The sequence below is a fragment of the Sorex fumeus genome, unplaced genomic scaffold (assembly GCF_029834395.1).
Source record: "Sorex fumeus unplaced genomic scaffold, SorFum_2.1 ptg000042l, whole genome shotgun sequence".
NCBI lineage: Eukaryota > Metazoa > Chordata > Mammalia > Eulipotyphla > Soricidae > Sorex > Sorex fumeus.
In genome coordinates, this window is record NW_026606099.1 from 11,153,996 (window position 1) to 11,175,890 (window position 21,895).

General features: G+C 58.5%; 1 protein-coding gene across 1 annotated transcript; it reads right to left on the minus strand.

The window, feature by feature from the left end:
- Positions 1-245: 245 nt before the first annotated feature.
- LOC130029138 (CAP-Gly domain-containing linker protein 1-like) lies at positions 246-21,647 on the minus strand. The gene is given in 14 exon segments (XM_056120004.1): positions 246-564; positions 2,951-3,067; positions 6,762-6,977; positions 7,253-7,357; positions 9,204-9,304; positions 9,307-9,904; positions 10,302-10,359; positions 11,352-11,455; positions 11,810-11,826; positions 11,829-12,006; positions 15,480-15,702; positions 16,719-16,843; positions 20,287-20,828; positions 21,563-21,647. Coding segments are annotated over 14 exon segments (2,649 nt in total). The 3' UTR covers positions 246-384.
- Between the last annotated feature and the right edge of the window lie 248 nt (positions 21,648-21,895).

Sequence of the window (21,895 nt, forward strand, 5' to 3'; positions counted from 1 at the left end):
AATTTCAATAATGGTCATTACTAAAAATTTCAATGGATCCAGATCTTCTACTTGTCAGACAGCTGATAATCTCCAGAGGAAAATACATCAAAATCATACATATAATTATAGAAGTTCTTATTATACATGTAGCCTGGATGGTACATTATCACTTTTGACAGAACTAGAAAACACTCAAATAAAAAAAATAGATTGAAACTGGATGATAAACTTCTGATGGTTGAGGTCCTTCATTCAATCTTTTTGTGGTAAGAAAATCCAAAATTAGTAATGTTGAATTTCTCATCATACATTCATCTAAAACCACAGTGAAAAATGTAAACCTTGTAAAGACAGTAAAATGGTTATTCTAGGTGTTTCACAAATAGCTGGTTATGTCATCCTTCAAGTGCTGGTGATTGCTGCACAGTGCAGAGAATGGGGTGGCCGGGCCGAAGTTGTCGTCGTAATTGTTGAGTCGTCCCCGTTCCCGTCGAGAGCCACCTCGGATATCATCTCCACTTTCATCTTGAGGTCCTGATTCTTTCTTTGGAGGTCCACGATCACGGAATTCAGGAAATCGATCTGTGTTAAAGGAGAGCGTGAGACGGTGAGCCATCTGCGGGAGCCATCGGAGCCCGCCACAGAGGAGGCTGGGCCCCGCTTCCAGTCCCCGCCCCACGGTTGGAGGCAGCCAGAGCTCCCCTTTCCCTTCCTGAGGGCAAGCTCCTGGGTGCCCCAGGGAAGACCCCAGGAGGACATGCTGGGCCCCCTCGGTTCCTCTCAGAGCAGGGAGTCAAGAGGGCCTTCCCTCTCCTACAGAGACAGACTCACTTCTTTAAAATCCACGGGGGCGGGGGGTGGAAATCCCACTTTACAAAGGTAAGCATGACTATAGGCACAAACATTCATGTTTCACTTAAAAACTGGCAGGTTTGGGTCTGAGTGATAGCACAGCGGGAAAGGTGCTTGCCTCGCACGCAGCCAACCCAGGTTTGATCCCTGGCATCCCATAGGGGCCACTGGAGAGCAGCCAGGAGTGATTCCTGAGTGCAGAGCCAGGAGGAAGCCCGGAGTATCGCCAGGTGTGGCCCCCAAAGAAAGAAGAAAGAAAACCATAAAGCTGACTGATTCTTTTTCTCCCTCAGGGCAAGTTCTGATGAGGAGTCTCTGAGAGTGCCCAGGCCCTCCCACACTGGAGTCAAGAAACACAGATCTCTCTTCCTCCAGGTGAAGAAAACAAACAAAAAAAAACATGGAAATGTTCAGTTCCCAACAAGCCCATGCAGGGTCCACCTCCACAGCCCACATGCAAAGTTCACTTCAGCCCACATGTGCCGTCCAGGACAACGGCTGTTAAGTACAGAAGTGCAGGAAGTGAGGGTGTGCGGGAACTCCACAGGGCACTGGGACCCAGATGGTCCCCTTCCTTGGAGAGGATTCAAATTATAAAGTGTTGCAGGCCAGGTGGGATGGAAGGGGGTTTGGGAAGGAGAGACATCAAGGAGGCCCCAAGGCTGACTCCTGCCGCAGGCCAGACGCAAGCCTGGTGATGGTAGGTGCGGGCACTGGGGTCTGCAGCCAAGTGTGCACACCCCAGAGGACCCCACCCAGCTGTCTCCCTCGACAGGAGCAAGAAGCAGGAAGGCGGCCCAGAGGACCAGACTCCCCAGCTCTGCGCCCAGAGCATGCACAACGTGGCCGGGACAGCCACATGTTGGTGGACGTTTCCGTTTGCGACCGGACCTTCCTGATGGGAAGGAGGCCCTCCAAAGTGGTGTTCGACTCTGGCAAAGTGAAGATTTGCCAATTTTATGGGAGCCCGAAGCCCAGGTTCTGGGAGAGCAGCAGGAGTAAGGGCTGTGGAGGGGTCTGGCTTCTCGGCTCTGGCAAGGACGTGACCCCTTGACTGAAGGGATGTGTCCTTGTCCATGGGGCCTTTCACTCCGTAAGCATCACCTCTTGTGCTGGGAGCATGTGGGGATGGGGTTCCGGCAGCGTGTGCCCAGCCCCTGGTTCTCACGCGCACCAGGTGAGCACCGCCCCTTCTTCCTCAGCTTCCTTCTTTTTGGCTTCTTTTATTGTGATTAATGAATTCTTTGGGGGGTGGGGCTTTTGGGTTACAACCCATCGTTGCTCAGGAGTGACTCCTGGCTCTGCACTCAGGGACCATATGGGATGCTGGAGATGGAACCTGGCTTGGCCACGTGTAAGGCAAACACCCTACCTGCTGTGCTATAGCTCCGGCCCCATTCTCGGATATTTTAAATGGTAGATATTCCCCGACTCTTTTGAAGCATACACGCATATATACATATGTACATGTCTGTGTATGTATACATGCTCATCTATAACCTTTGTGGGTAGTCAGTTTGGTTTGTTTGGTGCGGTGGGGACTATGCCCTGGCTCTGTGCTCAGGGATCACTCCTGGCGAGGGAGGAGCAGTCCAGGCCGTCAGCAGTCACTCGAGCCCGGGAAAGTGGGGCTGTGAGGTCAGAGGGCAGTGGCTGGCCTTCTCACGGTCATCAAAGAGCCTTGAGACGCTGCGTATGTCAACACATGTGGCTTCTCTTCCTGTCCCGGCCCAGGCTCTGGGCGAGCTAACTGGGGCGTCCAGTCCCTGCCGGGCTCATTGCTCCTCCGAGCAGTCTGGGAGTGGTCAGCTGTTCAGTGGTCTCGCCAGGGCGCCCCATGTCCCCCAGATCCTGTGTGGTCACTCCGCGCAGCACCTCCCCAGGGATCATACAGGTGTAACGCAGGGGTACACTTCCCCTTCTGTCCCATGCCAGAACCAGGGACCAATTACTCCTGGCGGTGCTCAGGGGACCATATGGGATGCCGGGGATTGAACCTGGGTCTGGCGTGTGTAAGTCAAACGCCCTCCCCGCTGTGCTATCGCTCTGGCCCAGGATATAGTTTCTCTCAAGGCTGAGGCCGGGCCTACACGCCCTGGTCACCACCATCACCCACCTCATTCTGCAAGTTTGCATTGGTGTTCCTGGTGTCCTCCAGGGAGGCCAGGGTCTCTGTCTTCTCCTGGGACAGTTGCTGCATAAAATGCCTGGCATCTTCCGCTATCTGCACAGCCTGGAGAGAGAAACCTCGTTGAGCCAGGCCGGGGGGGGGGGGCAGGGAGGGGTTGGCAACAGTGGCACAACACAGCGTGAAACGCCCCACAAACCACCCACACCTGCCACAGTGGCTCCGGCCCCGCTGGCCGCCGGTTCATCCTGCGGGGACTCACGTCTGAGCCGCTCAGCAGCAAGACTGACACCCAGAAACAGCCCAGGGCTCCCAAGAGCCTCCATTCCTCACACAGAATAAAAATGACATGAGCGAACAGCTAAGCAGGCCTGGGTGAAAAGCGTGTGGGGGGGGGGGGGAAGGAGAGGAGATGTGAGCAGTGAGCACAGGTGTGGGAATGGGAGAAAGGTAAACCCTGAGTGAGGTGGGAAGAGAGAACACCTGCCCGGCACCAGGCACCCTCGAGTCCAGGCTGCCCTGCACCGGGCACACTGCTGGTGGCACAGGGCACCCCCGAGTCCCAAGTGAGCAGACTCAGGGCAACCGCTCAAAGTCCCCCCGGAAGACACTGCTTTGCTTTACAACTTAGTGCCTCTCTCATGCCTTCCCTTACGTCTTGAAGAGCCACAGTGCAATCTTCCGTGAGAACTCCCCCCGGAAATGAACATACTGTCCTTTCTCGGTTTTATTCACAGCTTATGCCTTGTCCTAGAGGTCACCAGGCACGTGGTGACGAGCTGTCCCTGCGCCCGCAGCAAACAGCCCGTGACACACGGGTTCCGTGGGGGTGCACCGCTCCTTGTGCCGAAGAAGAGCAATCCTCTTAACCGCTAAAAGGGGGTGCCCGGGGCCAACGGGGGTCGGGCCTGCTCCACTTTACCGTAAAAGACTGCAGCGTCTCGAGCTCTCTGATCTTGAAGGTGAGCCTGATCTTGTCCTTCTGGGCCTCCAGGAGGTTGGCCGAGACGTGGCTGCTGGTCTGGGCCAGCCGACTGACCTCCTTCTGGAGGAGGAAGTAACTGCCGGCCAGCTGCTCCTTCTCCCGCAGGATCTCGGCCACCTTCTCTTCTGACCGCGCCTTCTCCTCCAGCAGGTCCAGGTGCTCGGCCTGCAGCCCCTGTGCGTGCGTCCGCAGCTCCTCCACCTCCTGCTCCAGCAGCCCCAGGCGGCCTCGCAGCTGGCTGGCCTCGTGGGCGGCCGCCTGGGTCTCCTTGGCGCGGGCCTCCCGCTCCTGCGCCAGGGCCTGCTGTGCCGCGAGCCTGTCCTCCGCCAGCCGCCGGCACTCCTCCTGCCGCTCCGCATCGAGCGCCTCCTTGGCCTGCAGCACGCTGGCGTGTGTCTTCTCCAGGCTGTGGGCTGCGTCCTTGGCCTCCGGCAGCGCCGCCTCGAGGGCGCCCTGGCTGGCCGCCAGCCCCTGGAGCTCCTGCTGCAGCACCTCCAGCTCGGCCTTGTGCACGGTCTTGGTGGTCTCGTCCAGTTGCGTACGCAGGCAGCTGGCCTCGGTGCCCAGCAGCTCCTTGGCCTGCAGCGCCGCCTCCAGGCTGGCGCCCAGCTTCTCCTGCTCCTGGCGCAGCAGGTCCTTCTCCAGCTGCAGCTCCTTGTTCCTCTGAGCCAGGCCGTCACGCTCCAGCTTCAGGGCCACGCACAGGCTGTCGAGCTCCAACTGCTTCTCGAGGGCCGACTCTTTCTCGGCCGTGAGCTCCTCGATCTCTTGCACCAGCGACTTCTGATCCCAAGCCAGCTCATGATAGGAGCACTGCAGCTTCTGGATGATGTTGTCCTTGTCCTTGGCCAGGGATAGGTTCTCCAGAACCAGCTTCTTGACATGCTCCTCCAGCTGGCCCCTCTCCTCCAGGCCCTTCTTACACTCGGCCTAAATACCAGAAATGGAAATGGCAGAGTAGTCTCACCTGCACACGGTGTATACGCGCGCGCGCACACACTCACACAACACACACACACACACACTCGCAGGATGGAGAGGCTCAAACACAGTTAGCTTCTTGGGCTCAACATATCTACCTGCCTATTTTGTGGATGGGGGCCCCACACCTGGTGGTGTTCGGGTCTCGCTCAGTGTTCTGTGCTCAGGGATCACTGCTGGCAGGGCTGGAGGACCAGACAGGATGCTGGGGATCAACCCCGGGTTGGCCGAGTACAAGGCAGCACCCTACCCATTCTACTATCAGCCGATTTTATTTTTGAAATGCCGTCTGAAATTATTCCTGACAGCTCCCCGGAAGTTTTAAGTACAGTTGGATCTTGACATTGGGGCATAAGATTTTTTCCCCCCACTTCAATTATTCTATTACAAAATCCATCACTCTGTCATAGAAGGGATGCATTAAAAAACTAGTTTTCAGTACAATTCAAAGAACCACAAAAAGTATTTTGTTTTTGAACTTTGTGCAGAAGGGGAAGGGAAAAGCAACCACTGGTTGTCAAACGATTTTCACAGGGACAAACAGAGGCAGGAAATGGACTTAGTCCCAAAAGTTATACACTTTATAGAAAATCCAGACTAATCCACCAAGCTTTGGAGACTGAAGCCAACAGGTTATGCTTGCCAAACACAGTAACAACAAGTCTCAAAATGGAGACATTAGTGGGCCCGCTCAAGCAAATCGATGAACAATGGGAGGCAGTGTTTGCAGTAATTTGGGAGGGGCCCAGAGGCTCCAGGAGGAGTGGCCGCACACGGGCCAGGGTCTCCCTCACCTGCTCTCCCTGCCCGTCAGCAACGGGTTGTGCATCTTCGTTTCTGAGTCTCAATGCACACCATAGTTTAACCGCCATGTACTTTCCAGAACTTTCTGCAGCAAGGGCTATCTTCTCTGTCCAGCTCAGCAGCCATGAGCCGCAGCAGGCTACTCGCATGCACTGAGCAGCTGACCGCTGACGGTCAGGTTACTGGAATGGGACTGACCTGAGCATGCACACGAGGCTGCTGGCCACAGAACTGGGCCGTGCAGGTGGTCCAGAGAGGAGACGTAGCCCTGGCTCTGGTGCGTGGTGGAAAGAGGCCGGGCACCAACACACACGCGGGCCATGGCTGCCACTCAGCAGCCCTGGTTTCTTCTGATGTAAGCTCGCTTCCATTTTCTTTGCATTGGCTTATAGGTATGTATACACACACATATACATACAAGCACATACATGTATAGGCATACACATATATGTATAAACTATACATGGGACCAAGCGTGTAAAACTGAAAATGTATCAAAATATGTACATATGAATTAAAATACACTTATTATATGGATATAAAGATGTACACATATGTACATGTTATGTATGTACACACATATATGTGTGTGTACATTATTTTCCTTCTTGTTTTGGGGTTCACACCCGGCAGAGGTCACGGCTTCCTCCTGGGTGCTTGGGGGACCCTGGGGGATGCTGGGGATCCCCCTGTAGGTCACGTGCACAGCAAGTGCCCTCTCACTGCACTAGTTCCAGCCGCTTTATTTCTCCCCACTGAGCTTCGAACCTTAACATTTCTTTGATACATGAAAAAATGCCTTTGAGCAATCAAGTGAAAACACGAAGGCCTGAACTTACTGAGCAAGCTAAAAACAAAACAGACAACCCAAGCTGGGGTCCCTCGGCTTCTATGTGCTCTGCCGGGCGCCCCGGGAGCAACCCCCTTCCGGCTCTCACAGGCGCCGACGGGCAGAGGAAGTGTCTGAGGCTGCAGGCCGAGGCCCCCAACAGAGCCCGACCCCAAGATGGCGGCCCTGTGCCCACACACCTTGGCCTCGTCGGCTTGCGTCTTCAGCTCAGCCACCTCCCGCAGCAGGCTCCCGTTCTCCGCCTGCACCGCCTGCAGCTTCTCCTCTGCCTGCAGCAGCAGCTTCTGCAGGGCCTGCAGCGCCTCCTCGTGCTGCGCCTGGCTCTCCGTGGTGGACTTGGCGTGCTCGGCCTGCAGAGCCTGGGACTGGCTGCGGCTCATGTCCACCTTCTCACCCTGTGGGGAGCCGGGGGCCACCATCAGCTGTGGGCCCCCTGCCTGCCCCCAGCACACACGCGCGCACACACACACACAACGCATACAATGCACACAAACACACAAACACACAAACATACCCGCACACACACGGCGACTCTGCTCACCAGCACATACACACACACAATGTGAGCCTCAGAGGCGATAGGGCCGAGCTCGCCTGAGGAGGCTTCGCTTTGCCCTCAGCAATGTAAAGATCAGCGTCCGACTCCCCTGGTACTCACCAAACTCTGAAGCTCTTTCTCCAAAGCCTCCTTCACTCGACTGACTTCGTTCAAGTTCTCCTGAAGACTACGAAGCACTAGCTCCTTCCCCTGCAGCTCCTCGGCCAGGCTATCGGCCTACCAGAGTGACAAGGATGGAGTGAATGGACCAAGGGGACGAACAGGAACAGGAAGGGGAAAACAAAACAGAAAGCACGTATGAGAAGCCCATGACCCAACACAACCCCGAAGAACAGAGGCGTGAGGTGAGCGCGATTGCCTGAAGTTCTCAAAGCCAGGGCCTTGGCGCCATCAGTTCTGGTGATGACTGTCTAGTGGTTACTGAAAACGGCTCAAAAGAGGCGTTTTCTAGACCTACATTTGGAGTGACCAGAAAATAAGAAAGCCTATGAGAAAGACTGACTTTCCAGGGGCGGGGAGACGGCACAAAGGGCTGGAGTACACACCAGGCCCGAATTTGAACTGCAGCACCACTGGGCGAGCCTGAGATCGGTACACAAGCTGAAAAGACCCACTACTGCTGGGCGGGAGGACCCCAGAGCCGAGAGCATGGCTTGGCGAGGAAGAAGGACGTAAGCAAGGGAGGAGGGAGGCTAAGGATACGAAGGAGGGAGGGAGGAAACAGGGAAGAAAGGGAAAGGGAGGGAAGGGAGGGAAGAAAATGTTATCTTTTTTTTTTTGGCCCGCTTGAGCTAATTGATGAACAAAGGGAGGACAGTGACAATGACAGTGACCCTATGGGATGCTGGAGATGGAACTCACGTAGGCCATGTGCAAGGCAAATGCCCTTCCCACTGTACTATCACTCTGGCCCCCAAGATTTACTTTCTTGTAGTTTCTTGTCTGTGACTTTAAAAGTTTGAGGGGTTTCAATATGAAATTTAAATTGAAGAACCTCTAATCCACTAGACAGCAGAACGTGACGTTTGTTACATCTTGATGCGAACAAGTGGTTCAACTATGCCCTGCTGTGTCCTAGGAATTGATTCTGTTTGTTTCTGGAATGTCAGCTAAGGAGTCCTGAGTCCTGAGAGGAACTCCCGGGGTCTCTGGGTCCTTCTGTTATGTCTGTCAGTCCTGTCTACAAATCCCACAGCCCTTCCATCTTGGCCAACAGAGAAGTTTCTTCAACAAAGCGCACAGCGCCATGGGGGTCGGTGGGGGGCGGCTGGGAGGGTGCGTCCTGCCACCACAATCCTATAGGAGTTAAAGGGCATTTTTCCAAGGGGCTCCTGGGTGAGAACTGCAGCTTCCTCGGCTTGGCCCAGATCTCACTGTCTTGTCCTTCCCCAGGGTCAGGGCTACCATGAGAGTCCATGTCCGTGGCCAGCAGGAGGCCATGCTGGAAGGCGGACTTGGCCCAAGCACCCCTTAGAGGCTGAAAGGGCTGAAATCTCTGCAGGGCTGGGAAGGGGCTTGTGCTCCAGGCAGGGAGGGGCCGGCAATGAGAAATACCAAGATGGGCCACGTCACCAGCCCTGAGGGAGCTCAGAGGCTCAGAGGCATTGAGCACCAGCTGGAAAGTGAGGCGCCTCGGGGAGAGGTTGGCAAAGCCAGTCACACGAGCAGGTGGTCAGCAAGGTCAGGGAAAGAACCCTGCGGCCAGACTCGAGCCCAAGGGTCTGGGCGAACTCGGCGAGTACGCAGGGGACCCAAGGGGGGGGGCAGAGGTTTGCTTTGGGGGCTCCTATCTTGTTTTCTCACTGGCCTTGTGAAGAGTTCTCAGTTTCAGAAAGACCCCAGACGGGCCCGATTAGCCGGGGCCAAGGCTTGCACGGCATCTGGGTGCTGGGGACCAATGACAGTCCCAGAATCGTGCCGACACGTTCTCAGTCCCATCAGAGGGAACCGCACGGGACGTGACTGGGAGACCTGTCAGCACCAAGCCGGAACACGGTGGCGAGCAGACAGACACACAGCATGCAGGGAGCGAGCGTGGAAGTGGGCGAGGGCACCCGGGTACCAACCTGCCACTCTCGGCCCGCTTTGCATTCTCTAACTCCTGAATCTGCTGCTCAGCCACCTGGAGCTGCTGCCTGAGCTTCTCCATTCCCAATTGACCTCGGAACTGGCCTTTCGGAGCCCATCGAGCTGCAAGAGCTTCTGCTGGGTGGCCTCCAGCTGCGCCGTGGCGTCGGCCAGGGCCTGGGCTTGCTGCCTACACATGGCCCGCAACCCCTCCAGGTGCTTTACCTTCGTCTCCGCCTCCTGCAGCTTGTTCAGGGCGTCCTCCATCTCCACCAGGTGCTGGTCCTCAGTCTGGTCGAGCTTTGCCCGCGCGGCCTCCAGGCTGTTCTTCTGCTCCTGGGCTGTCCTGACCAGCCGCGACCTGAGCGTCTGCAGCTCAAAGGCGTGCGCTGCACGCTCAGCCACCTGCTGGGCCTTCGAGTTCTCTACCTCCTGCTGGTACTCGAACTGCAGCCTCTCCATCTGCATCTTGAGCTCGGCCAGCTCGGCCGCCTCGGCGCCCACGCCCCGGCTCACGGACGCCTTCGGCTCGCCCATGGCCTGTTGGTGCGGGGCGATGGCCGTCTCCAGCTTGGACTTCCATGGGGCGATCACGTCCGTGTTCTCCTTGTTGGCATGGTCCAGCTTAGTTCTCAGCCCCTCGTTCTCCTTGGCGAGCTTCTCGGAGGCCGCCTGCAGGGCCTTCACCTCCTTCTGGTGGGAAAACAAAATTTCCATGAACTTAAAACAGGAAGGAAAAGAAGCAGAAATAGAAATTATTCTTTTGCAAACTGTTTGCTTTTTCTTGTTTTAAGGAATACCTTCCAATAAACTGGGGTTCTAAAGGATTTGATTTGTGCTGCTCGACTGAAAATGAAAGCTGAGGCAAAGGCGTAGACCCAACTGTCAGAACGAGAGAAAAACGCTCATCAACAGCAGCCTCCGGCCCCAAGGAGCAGAGGTGCCTCCGCCGGGCCCTGCCAGGTGCATGACCCCTGGTATCCCTGTCTGATTCTGAGTCTCCAGCAGAAGTGGTCCCGGCGGGGTTGGCCAGGCCACCCCGCATCCTTGCCTGCACCCTGCAAGCCTCTGGGACCTGCCCGGGCTTTACCTCCAGGTCGCCTTTGGTGATGGACTCCTCTTCGACTCGGAACTGGAGGTCCTCCACTTTCCTGTGGGGGAGAGGGAGAGTTGTGAGGGGTGTCACTGCTGCCCCCCATGAGGGCCACCACCCTGTAGATGCATGCCTGACCCAGCCCCCGGCTCCACACACAGGAGGGCTGAGAGAGTCATCAGGGCCAGAGCGAGAGTACAGCGGACAGGGCATTTGTCTTGGCACGTGGCCGTCCCGGGTTCAATTCCCAGCATCCCATTATGGTCCCCTGGGCAATGCCAGGAGTAATTCCTGAGTGCCGAGGCAGGGAGCATCGCTGGATTGACCCAAAAAGAAAAAAAACAAAGTCAGCGAGTCCCCTCGGCTGTGAGCACTGGGTGGGACCCGCAGGCTACAGGAGGAAGCTCTGTCGAGCCAACGCCAGGCGCACTGTCATATCAGCCTTTTCTGCCTCGCAGCTAACAGAGGTGGTTAGAGACTGACCAGGTGCGCGTGCCAGTCCCTCCCAGCCAGCGCCTGTCCCCGCATCGGGACAACAACTGAGCCCCTGGGGGAGAAGCAGCAAATGACTCGGGGCCAGGGCGGGGGGCAGGAGGGGCTCCCAGGGGACGTGGCGAGTTCGGCATGTGGAGCTGAGGGGCTGAGCCGGGCACTGGCAGTGCCCACACTGCCGGGAGCCCATCTGAGAAGACCGTCTTGGCCGGCACCCCGTGTCCGTCTGTCTGCAGCCTGGCCTGAGACCTGCCTGTCTGCTGCCGTGCCCCATGGGTGCTGCGGGTTTCCTCCCGCCCAGGATTAACCCCAGGGACTCCCACAGGGCCCCACTGGGATACGACAGTTCCCGGCCACCCAGCACAGGTCTCCTGAACACCAGGCCACGTGGACACATCAGGGAGGGCTGGGGGTGGCTGGGCTCCAGTGAGCTCCCCCCATCCCCCCCAATGAGGCCACTCTCAGGACTGGGCACCCGCTGGTTTGTGGTTCTCACAGCCCTGGAAGGCCAGGAGCACCCCACCCGAGGCAGCCCCCCAGCTCCTGGCACGGCCTCACCTCTTCTCCTCCTCCAGCTGGTTCAGCAGCTCCACCTTCTCCCAGTCGCTCGCTTCCAGCATGGCCCGCAGCTCGTCCATCTTGGCCTCCAGCTCCAGGACGTGCTGTGGAGGCAACTGCGTGTGAGTGTCCTCACCCGCCCCCGACAGCCCTCTGTGGGCTGGCACCGCCACCTGCCACCGCGGCATGCTGAACGCGTCTCCCACCTAAGCTGCAGCGTTTCTGGAAGGCCGGGGGGGAACCACACCACAAAAGCACCAGCGGGGATAACTCGGCGCTCCCTGAACCCCCACGGGGTGAGCAGAAGGTGCATGCGATCAAACCACGCGCCGGATGCCACCACAACGACGGCAGACGGGGACCCACGGCCTCTCCCTGCACTGCCTGCACCAAGGTCGCGCCCAGCATTTGCCGCAAGCGTCTCTTGGCCCCGGCACTGCCGTCTGCACAGACGTCACCTGGTCGTGCCAGTCCCAGCCAGGGCCAGCTCCTGCTCTATCTCCCCCACATGGCTCGTGGCCTTGGCCACCTCCACCCGCTCCAGGTCTCGCTCGGCCAGCAGCTGCTCAATGTGCTGCTGCTTCTCCTTCAGCGCCTCCTGGAGGGCGGTTGTGCTGGAGATCTTGCAGGCATAGCGAGAGGAGGTTTCTGGCAACTGCAAAGGAAAAAGAGACGTGAAGGGGGTGGGGGTGGCGGACGCGGGCATGCACACGGCTATCCTCAGCAAAGCACATGGAGCAGCGCTGCATCCTTGCATATGGGCCAGCGACTCAGCAGAAGCGTCTTGAAACCTTCCCGAAGATCCTTGGACGGGACCTGGGCTCCACTGACCTCGGGCCTCGTGGGAATCCAGAGACTCTTCTGCAGAGCCGGAGGCAGCCCCCTCCACAGCCCGCTCTGGCCTGAGCTTCCTTAAGGCTGAGCCCTTGGCTTGAGCTTGAGGCCGGCTCCAGCATCTTCAGCCTTGCAGGTTCGTCAGGGTCTCCCCAGGGCAGCCTGGCCCATCTCTCTTCCTCTTCCTTCCAGCTCACCCCGCTCTCCTCAGCACCCACCCCAAGCCTCAATAGCACTAACCAGAGACTCTTGTCTCTGGGAATGGCCCCGTGCCCCTGAGGGTCACTGGGTGTGACCCCATAAAAGACCCCTGTGCCATCTGCCTTCGAAAGGGGGGATGAGAGGCTAGAATGGTAAAGTTGCGGGGAAGGCGCTGGCCTTGCACGCCGCTGACCCGAGCTGGATCCCAGGTACCCACCCCATAGGGTCCCGAGCCCACCAGGAGTGACTCCTGAGTTCAGAGCCCAGAGTAAGTCCTGAGCATTGCTGGGGTGTGGCCCAAAATCCAGGAAAAAAAGGAACAAGTGGTGGGTGAGCATGTGTGAGGGCTCACGCCCAGCGAGCAGGACAGCAAGGGCAGCTCAGGGGAAGACCAAGCACAAAGGGAAGGAGAGAAGAGGCAAAGACAGTGAGGAGGGGAGGGGAGTGGGCTGGAGGGCCGCGGGGACCGGGGGTCCTGTCCGTTCTGTCCTGGGCTCGTGGTTGCTCATGGTCGCTCTGCAGACCAGTTTCCTTGCGGCACAACGGCCCCTGCAGGCGGGGACACAGCGGGACCTGGTCTTCATTCTTCAGGCACACGGTGGCGGGCGCTGGGGCGGGGGTGGCCGAGGACGTCCGCTCCTTCTGCCCGGCCACGCCTGACCCATCGCCCTGCTCTTGCCGCTTCCCTGCGTCATCTGAGCTGCTGCCAAACGCCTCCTGACCGACGGGCCCAGCAGGGCCCAGGCTGTCCACTGCTGCTTTGCCTGCTGGGAGCTCTCGAGCTACCTGGTTCTGTCCGGGGAGCACCTCATCCTTGCCTCTGCGTAAGGATCTGGCCGTGACTCCCCAATACACTTAAAGTATATTGGTCAGATTAAATGCTCTCCCCAGGGCCAAAGAGATTTTTTTTTGGGGGGTGGAAGGTGCTTTCAGAGGTTCAAGATCCAGCACTGTCAGGAGTGACCCCAAGAGCAGAGAGCCAGGAATAAGCCCTGAGCACCCCTGAGTGTGGCCCCAAAACCAAATAATAAATAAATAAAATTTCTAGGAGCACATGAGCTCTCGGGCCCAGCCATGTGCAGTGCTGCCGGGAACTGCAGTCAACTCTGATTTCAAGGGGTGGCTGGGAAGAGTTTGACAGCCTTGGGGGTCTCCACCAAGACCTGGGCTCAAACCCCCTCCACCGGAAGCAGCCTCCAAGCACCACGCCTGGAGTCCCCGAGCACTGCCAGGTGAGCCCCAAATCCAAAGAGCAAAAATAAACTAGGAAAGGTGGGCGGCGGTGTTCCCCGAGCCTCCTGGCCTGAGCGGGTGGGGCCGGCTGGACGCACGCGCTTCCTGGGCCCGAGACAGCTCCCTGAGGAAACGAGCACGGGAGCGAACGGCTTCTTTCAGCCAACCGTGGAGACGAGACTGCGAGGTTCAGGCGCCGGAGCAGGGAGAAAGCAGCACCCCTGGTATGGGGGGAGGCGGTGCTGAGGGGCTGGGCAAGGTCGGGGCCACGAGCTGAACTCAGGATGTTGATGCCAAAGCCTCTGCCCTGCGCATGGTGTGTGAGGCCCCAGGCTCCATGCCAGCAAGGCCGGACCCTCTGTGGGAGCCTGGTACCTCAGAAGAGCAACTCAGCCAACACGCGAACCGGGAGGCTCCCACAGGGCACGCACGGACCTATGTGCATGTATGTATGCGTGCACGTACGTTCCTGTGGGCATGTCTACACACACCTGTGTGCGTGCGCGCGTTGTGTCTATGCAGGTACGTGCCTGTGTGTATACACCCATCAGCCTGTGTATATACGGTATGCACTACGTGTACATGTATGAGTGCCTGTGTGTGTGTGTGAACGCTTGTGTGTGCACGTATGGAATTATGTTGTCGAGGTATACTTCCATGAAGTCACACAGAATCATTCTATATTCCTGTCATAGACGCTAACGGTGATGTGCAGTTTAGGAGTGAGCTCCACCCTGCGTAAAGATATGCAAGGCAGGGGCCAAAGGGCTGGAGAGCGAAGCCCCAGCGCTGCCCAGGCTCAATCCCGGAGGCCCGCCAGGAATAATCCCGAGCACAGAAGCGAGAGAAAGCCCTGGGCTCTGCCAGGTGTGACCCCAGAACAGAACAAACAAGACAGCAGGGGGAGGCTGGAGATACGGCTCAGGCGTGGGGCTCTTGCTCGGATGTGGGAGGCCCCGGCTCAACCCCAGCACTGCAAACGGCCCCTTGAAGCACTGCAGGGTGTGGCCCACAGTCAAGCAGAAAAACAAAACCAAATTCCACAAATGGGCTGGCTCGCGAGGGAAGGAGAGGGGCTTCTGAGTCTGCTCCCCTCCTGAATGGCGAGTCGAGGGGAAGGAGGAGTCAGACGTGAGGATGGAGGCAGGGCAGGGTAACCTGGTGGTGGTCGAGCAAGACAGGACTGGCCCCAGGCCTGTGCCCACGGCGGGTGGCCTCCTGGCTCCCGTTCCCGTGTCATCTGTTTTGTATCTTCCGTTGCACACACACTCACTCCCTCCTCTTCCGCATCGAGGGTCAATGCAGGGAGCAGAGGAGGTGGCAGGAAGCGCAGCCCCCAGCAAAGCCAGCCCCCCGGGACACATCTCCATTGTGGGCCCATTTCCCTGTGGACAATATCTCAGGACACCCTTGCACATTCGGACAGACTTTAGTGTTTAGGACTCAGAGAGACGTGAGGGGAGAAGCCACGAGGCCCCAGCTTTGACTTGTGGCCCCGCAATGGACAGAAGTCGAGGCCCCTCTGTGTCGACAGGGGTGCAGAGGGACAGGAGGGAGCAGGGAGGGACGGAGAGGGCAAACAAGCAACGCCAAGCGCCAAGCGTTCCCCAGAGTCTCTGGGTCCTGCTCTGACCCTCCGATGACCCCTTCAGCTCCCCCACTTCATGCCTACGGTGGCCTGAGCCCTGAGCACCTGAGGAAAGGCCCATCCCTGCTCCTGTCACCGGTGGTGGCTGGGAAGCCACTCGCCTGCCCCCCGGAGCTGCTCAGCCCACCCAGTCCTGCTCCGCCTCTCGCCCCTGGGGCCTGGGAGTCTGTGGGGGCCTGAGCATCGCACAGGGCGGGGAGGGGGCTGCTTACTAGTCCCATGTGGCTGGGCCTGCTGCTCACTAATGAGGCCACGGAGCTCACAGAGCTGAGCGAGGAGGCCGACGGGCGGCGCTTCAGGCTGGCGGGGGTGGTGGCCATCACACGCCTCACGGGGGCTGCCTTGGCCTTGGCCAGTGTCGTGGAGGGGAAACCGATCTTGGTGACTTTGTGAATGCGAACAAACAAGCCACACTTGGGCTGACACTGGAAGTACCTGCGGACCACGAGGAGGGGAGGGACAAAAAACACCTTTGGCAAGAGAGACAGGCGCCGACCGAGGAGTCCACTGAGTCCCACAGTCTCACACCCCCACAAACTAACACGCTCCCACAGCCCCACACTCCCACACACTCACACCCCAACACAGTCATACTCACGCTCACATCCCAACCAACACTCCCACAGCCCACAGCCCCACAGTCACACACTCATATACACACCCCTCATACATACGTATCCACACCCCAACAAACACTCCCACATTTCCTCAGCCCCTCACTCACACACACTTACTCCCCAACAAGCACTCATACCCTCCCACAGCCCCACACTCACACATTCACACCCCAACTAACACACACACTCACACCCCAACTGATAATCCCACACTCCCACACACTCACACCCCAACCAACACTCCCACACTCCCAACATCCCACACTCACAAACACTCACACCCCAACAAAAACACACTCACACTCACACCCCAACCAACACTCCCACACTCCCACAGCCCCACAGTCACACACACGCACACCCAACCAACACTTGCACGCTCTCAAACCAACAATGACACACTCTCATTCCCTCACAAACATGCTCACACCCCCACCAACACTCACATGCTCATGCCCTCACCAACACTCTCACAGCCCCACACTCACACGCTCACATACACACACCCTCCTACATACATACCCAAACTCCGAAGCACACACATTCATACATTCACACACACACTCCCTCGCACGCCGCCCACCTCCACCGCGCAAACCAAGGGCGATTCCAAGCAGCCTCCCCGGCATCTGAAGGGCGACAGAAGGGGGTTCCTGCGGGCTGAGCACAGCTGCATGTGGGAGCCCCAGGCTGTCCCCACATCCCTGCAGGGTCCCCGAGTGCCACCGGAAGTGGCCCCACCTAAGAACCAAGTGAAGTGGCCTGCAGTCCCCTCAGCGCCTCCCGGGCACCGTGCACTGCCCCAGGCTGTCTGGGGGGGGCAGGAGGACCCACCTCGTTCCGGCCACGGCGCCATCGTTCTTGCCCAGCGGCTTGTCCAGCTCCACACCACACCAATCCCCCTTAGCGAAGTTCGTCTCCCCGAGAAAGCGCACCACACCGGCCTTCACGCCTCCCACCTGTCGGAGGGACGCAGGTCAGACACCCTGGACTGTGCACAGCGCCCCCAACCCCAAGAAGGAACATTCTGGCTTTGAGTAGGGATTTCCTTAAGAAACCCCAAAGGTCAAGGTGCCACTTCCCCCTGCAACCCCTACAGAGTGAGCAGACGCTGCTGCTCAGTGTCCATGCAAGGCAGCGGCGTTCACACCCACTCGCTGTCACTGGTGGCCTGGCTGACCACACCCCTGGGAATCTCTGACCCAGGCCAGCCACCTGGTGTGGCGAGGGGGTCGCTGCCCCGCGGGTGTGGGAGCGGAGCCGTGGCAACCCCACCGCTGGAGAACAATTAAGCCAGAAACCAGCTAAAGGAAAATGACTGTTCTCATATCTTAGCGGACTTCAATTTTCCAGTTCTCCTTCACTATGCCTTGGCTTGATGCTTGGCCCCCGGGATGCAGAGCAAAACAGAGAAAACAGATGGTCCCCCTAGCCCGCCAAGAGTGATTCCTCAGTGCAAAGCCTGAGTGACCCATAAGCACTGCCAGGAGTGGCCCCAAAACCAAAAAGTCAAAACAGAAAGGGGAGAGAGAGAGAGAGAGAGAGAGAGAGAGAGAGAGAGAGAGAGAGAGAGAGAGAGAGAAACCTCAACTAATAATGCCCGAGAGCGCGGTTTTCTTTTTTCGGGTCTGGGGTAGGACTGGGTTCACGTGCTCGGGGGTCACTCGCAGCATGAGGGGTAGCAGCGTCACCCAGGACTGTCTCTGCGAGTCCTGAAGTGCCATCTGCAAAGGCCCTGGCACAGCCTCCGTGGCCAGGCGTGGGCCCTGGGCACTGTGAGTGTGACAAGGAATAAAAGAACAAGAGAAAGGTGGCTGTGGTGGCGGCCCTGGGCTGAGAAGAGGCTGCAAAGTTCCTGTCTCACAGCTGGTCATCGGTGAAGAATTTGGCACAGAACATGCCGTCCCCGACCCGGAAACAGCGTCCTCTAACAGCACAACTGGAAGTCAGTCAATTCTCTCAAGAACCTGACATCATATCCTGGAAATATCATCTGCCCAAAACTGCTGCAAGCCTGTCTCCAGAACATTCTGTCAGAGCTCAGCTGGAGAGAAGGGAAAGTGATCTCCCAAGGCCAGGAGAACCACCGCACATCAGCCCGGAGAAACTCTTCACGGTTGGGCTCTGAGACGCCACAGGATGGACAGAGTGACCTCCCGCTCTGAGACACCATAAGACTGACCAGAGCAACGGACTGTCCCGCTCTGCGACCCCTGCCTACTTGCGAGCACAGACGGGACTTGAGGTCAGAGCCAGGCATTTCCAGTGACCCCACTAAGTGTCCCTGAGTCTCCAGAGAGAACCAAAGTAGCACAAGCATAGGGGCAGTCTGTCCACTGCCAGTGACAGGGAGTGCCGGGGGCAGGGGACCGTCTTCCACAGGCCTGGAGGCTTGAACAGCCACGTCAGAGCCTTCAAAGGGCTCCTCGGAGGTCAGTCCCGTAAACATCGGGGCCAGCTGGCGCAGAACCTGGACTTCCTGTGCGCAGGGAAGAATGGGGCAAAGGGCAGGAGGCCCTTTGGAGAGCCGGGAGGGCGCCAGCCCTGCACGGGAGCTTCGCCTCAGTGCCCCGAGGCCAGCCCCCACTCGCCACGGCCTCCTGACCCCGGCTGCGTTAGGCCGTGGAGTGCCAAGCAAACCTTCCTTGAATTAGGAAAAAGACCAAAGAAAGTGTTTGGGTTTTCTTTTTTCCCCTTCTTCTTTCAGAAAACAGCCATTATGCTGGTTGTGGTCCCCCCAAAAAACCCCCAAAAACTTTTTTTTGAAAGGCGTGCTCGAGCTGAGGTATGGAGCGATGAAACAGCACAGACAGAGGGCAGGGCGTTGGCCTTGCACACACCTGCCCGGATGTGGTCCCTGAGCACAGGGCCAGGACTCAGCCCTGAGCACCACCACCAATAAATGAATAACTGATCAGAGTTATTCACCGCAGAGCCAGTGGCGGTGTCCCCGCTCCCTTGTTCCAACGACACTGGTGTCCCTGTGTCCGGGTGTGGACGGTTGTGAATGCAAGTTAAAAAAAAAAGTCTTTTTTCTTCTTTGGGTCTTTGGGTCACACCTGGCGATGCTGAGGGGTGAGTCCCGGCTCTGCATTCAGGAATCATTCCTGCGATGCTTGGGGGACCCTATGGGATACCAGGGAACCCGGGTTTGCTGAGTGCAAGGCAAACACCCTCTCTGCTGTTCTACTGCTCCAGCCCCCCCAAACAGTCTTTAAACCGTGTGTCTCCTCCAGCTCCAATTCCCTCCCCGTGTTACTCTTTGGCCATCCCTGAACCCTGACCGTGACCCTCCAGGACCCTCCGAGGGCCACCCTGCGCCTGCAGGCAGGTCTCCTCACAGCTCTCCTCTCCGGCCTCCACAGCTCTGACACCGGCCTGGCGATGGCCATCCCTGTGGTCCCCGGGAAGCCACTGGCTCCGGGCCAGCCCCCAGTCTGTCTGGTCAGAGCCGCCCGCCTCAGACGTCCCCAAGGGGACTTTTCCCGGCCGCTTCCCACGGGTTCTGAAAGTGTTATTGAGTGCTTCTGCTGGGGGAGAACAGTTGTCTACAGCCAAGCGCCTCTGCTTAGGGGACCTGTGCAGAGGAATGGGCTTGGGGTGGACTGAGGATGCCACGTGCAGGGACTTGGTGACCCCCACCAGAAACTCATCTCACGGGGGTGCCCCCTCGCCCCCACCAAAGGGCTTCCAGGAGCTGCTCAGAGAAACACAAGAGCAGGTGCTGAGTCTGAAGATCAAGCAACCAAGACAGCAAAACATACTCTTGAGAATGTTCCGGAGACGGGTCCCTACCCGTGGCCTACCCAGGATCCATCCCCGACACCCCAGTTGGTCCCCTGAGCCCTACCAGATCCCTGAGTTCAGCACCAGGAGGAAGCCCTGAGCACGGCCAGGTGTGGCCCAAACACCAAACCACACACGTCTGGAGAGACGGCTCAGGGCTTACGCACAGCCGGGCACGGAATGGCCCAGAGCGGCTCGGGGTGAGCCCTGTGAAGCCCCAAACACGAACATCAGAAACCAGAGCAATGGAACCGATTTCCAACTTTGTTCGTTGGTTTGTTTTTTGAGTCACAGTCAGAGTGCTCAGGGCTTACTTCTGGTTTGGTGCTCAGGGATCACTACGGGATGTGCTTGGGGGACTGTACATGGGACCAAGACTTAAAGCCCGGGTCAGAGGCATGCAAAGCACGCGGCCTCCCCACGGCATGACCCCTCCACCCTGTTTTGGCTAAACTGGTAAAACTGGCAGCATCCCTGCACGCATCCATCATGCTGGAAACTGCAGAACCAGGCGTCCCGGCTGCTCGTGCTTCCACCCAAACCGCGAGTCTGCAAAAGCTGATGGACCAGACAGGCGAATGGACACCCACCCGCGACCGCTGCCCTCGGCACTCACCAGCACCCGGTCCCCGAGCTTCAGCTCCTGCTCCCCGTTCTTGAGGGAGCCAGCCTCCGAGAGGTTGGAGATGGACTCGCTGGCCGTCCTGGTCAGGTTGCTGATGTGAGGGGCGGCCGGTGCCTCCTTTGTGGAGGGCTGGGGCGCCTTTGGGGCGGCGGCAGGGGCCGGGGAGGCCGACCGGGGCGGTGTGGCCGGGGCAGCAGGCGCTGGCTGCAGGCCGTTGGTCTCATCTTCAGCCTGCCAGTTCCTGCTCAGCTTGGACGGCCGGATGAAGATGCCCTTCAGCGGCTCGCACTGGAAGTAGCGCACACCCGCCACCGAGCCGTCGTTCTTGCCGATGGGCTCGTCCAAGACGATCCCGGCCCACTGACCAGGGGCAAACTGGGTCTCCCCGAGGAACTGGATGAATCCAGGCTTGTTCCCCTTCACCCAGACTCGTTCCCCGACCTGGAAGTCGTCCACAAACTCCTCCTGCGTCTCCGAGGAGGGGGCGCTGGGGGTTTTCTCCCCAGGCACGGACTTCTCAACGGGAGCAGCCGCTGGAACAGCAGAAAGGGTCAGAAGGGTCAGAAGGGTCAGGAAGGGCCTGTCCAGGTCCAGTTAAAGTGTGGTTGGGGGGGGAGGGACACCCAGCAGTGCTTGGGGTTCTCCCAGACAATGCCGGGGGCTGCTTGTGGCGAAGCCTGGTTGGGCCCACCGTGAAGGGGACGTGCCTACCTACTGCAGCATCCCAGGCCACTGTCATATTTGGGCAGCTGAGGGGAAATCTTTGGACACACCCCGTGATGCTACGGACCAAGCCAGGCGAAAGCTCTAACCCAGTGTCTTATTTCTGCTGTGTCCACTGGCCCATCTTCTTTTACTTTTAGGGGGAGAGCACCCCAGCCAGTCCTCAGGGCCTATTTCTGGCTCTGCGCTCAGGGTCACTCATGTGACGTTGAGGCTGGAGAGTCCCATGGGGTGCCGGTTGCCCTCCCCACTGTACTGTGGCTATGGCCGGCAATGAGGCCCTTTTGTCCAGGTGAGTCCACCTCCCTCAGCCTGTCCCCAAGCCCGGGCGAGGGGGCTAGCAGTTAGGAGGGAGCGTGTTGGTCGCCTCAGCTGACACCAGTTGCCGTGACACTAAAGTCACAGAATGTGACACTCCTGTGTGAGAGCTGTCCCCAGAGCCATGAATGTGCCTACAGCTCAGGGAGTCCTTCCAGGGCGAGGACTTGGGAGGGGGTTCCCTGGTGGGAATGAGTCTCCCCTGGCCCGGGCTGAGAGCACTTACCGGCCGAGTGCGCCTTCAGGGCCCAGCTCCCATGCTTGAGGATCTTGGTGGGGGCCTTCAGCCCGCTGGGCCTCAGCAGACTCATGGTCAGGTGGTCAGACGCTGCCGCGGCTACTACCAGGCCCTGACTGTCGAGCCCACTGTGGGGCCTTCTGAGGCGCACTCGTTCTCAGGGATAAATCTCTGAAGAGCAGAGGAGAGAGTCTGTCTCAGGGGAGCGACCACAGCAGCTTCCGGAGCCCAGAGAGCTGCCAGTCTGACACTCGCCACCCCGAGTGCGACCCCCAGCCTCCCGCACAGCCCCCTGAGCCCACCAAGTGTCATTCCTGTGCA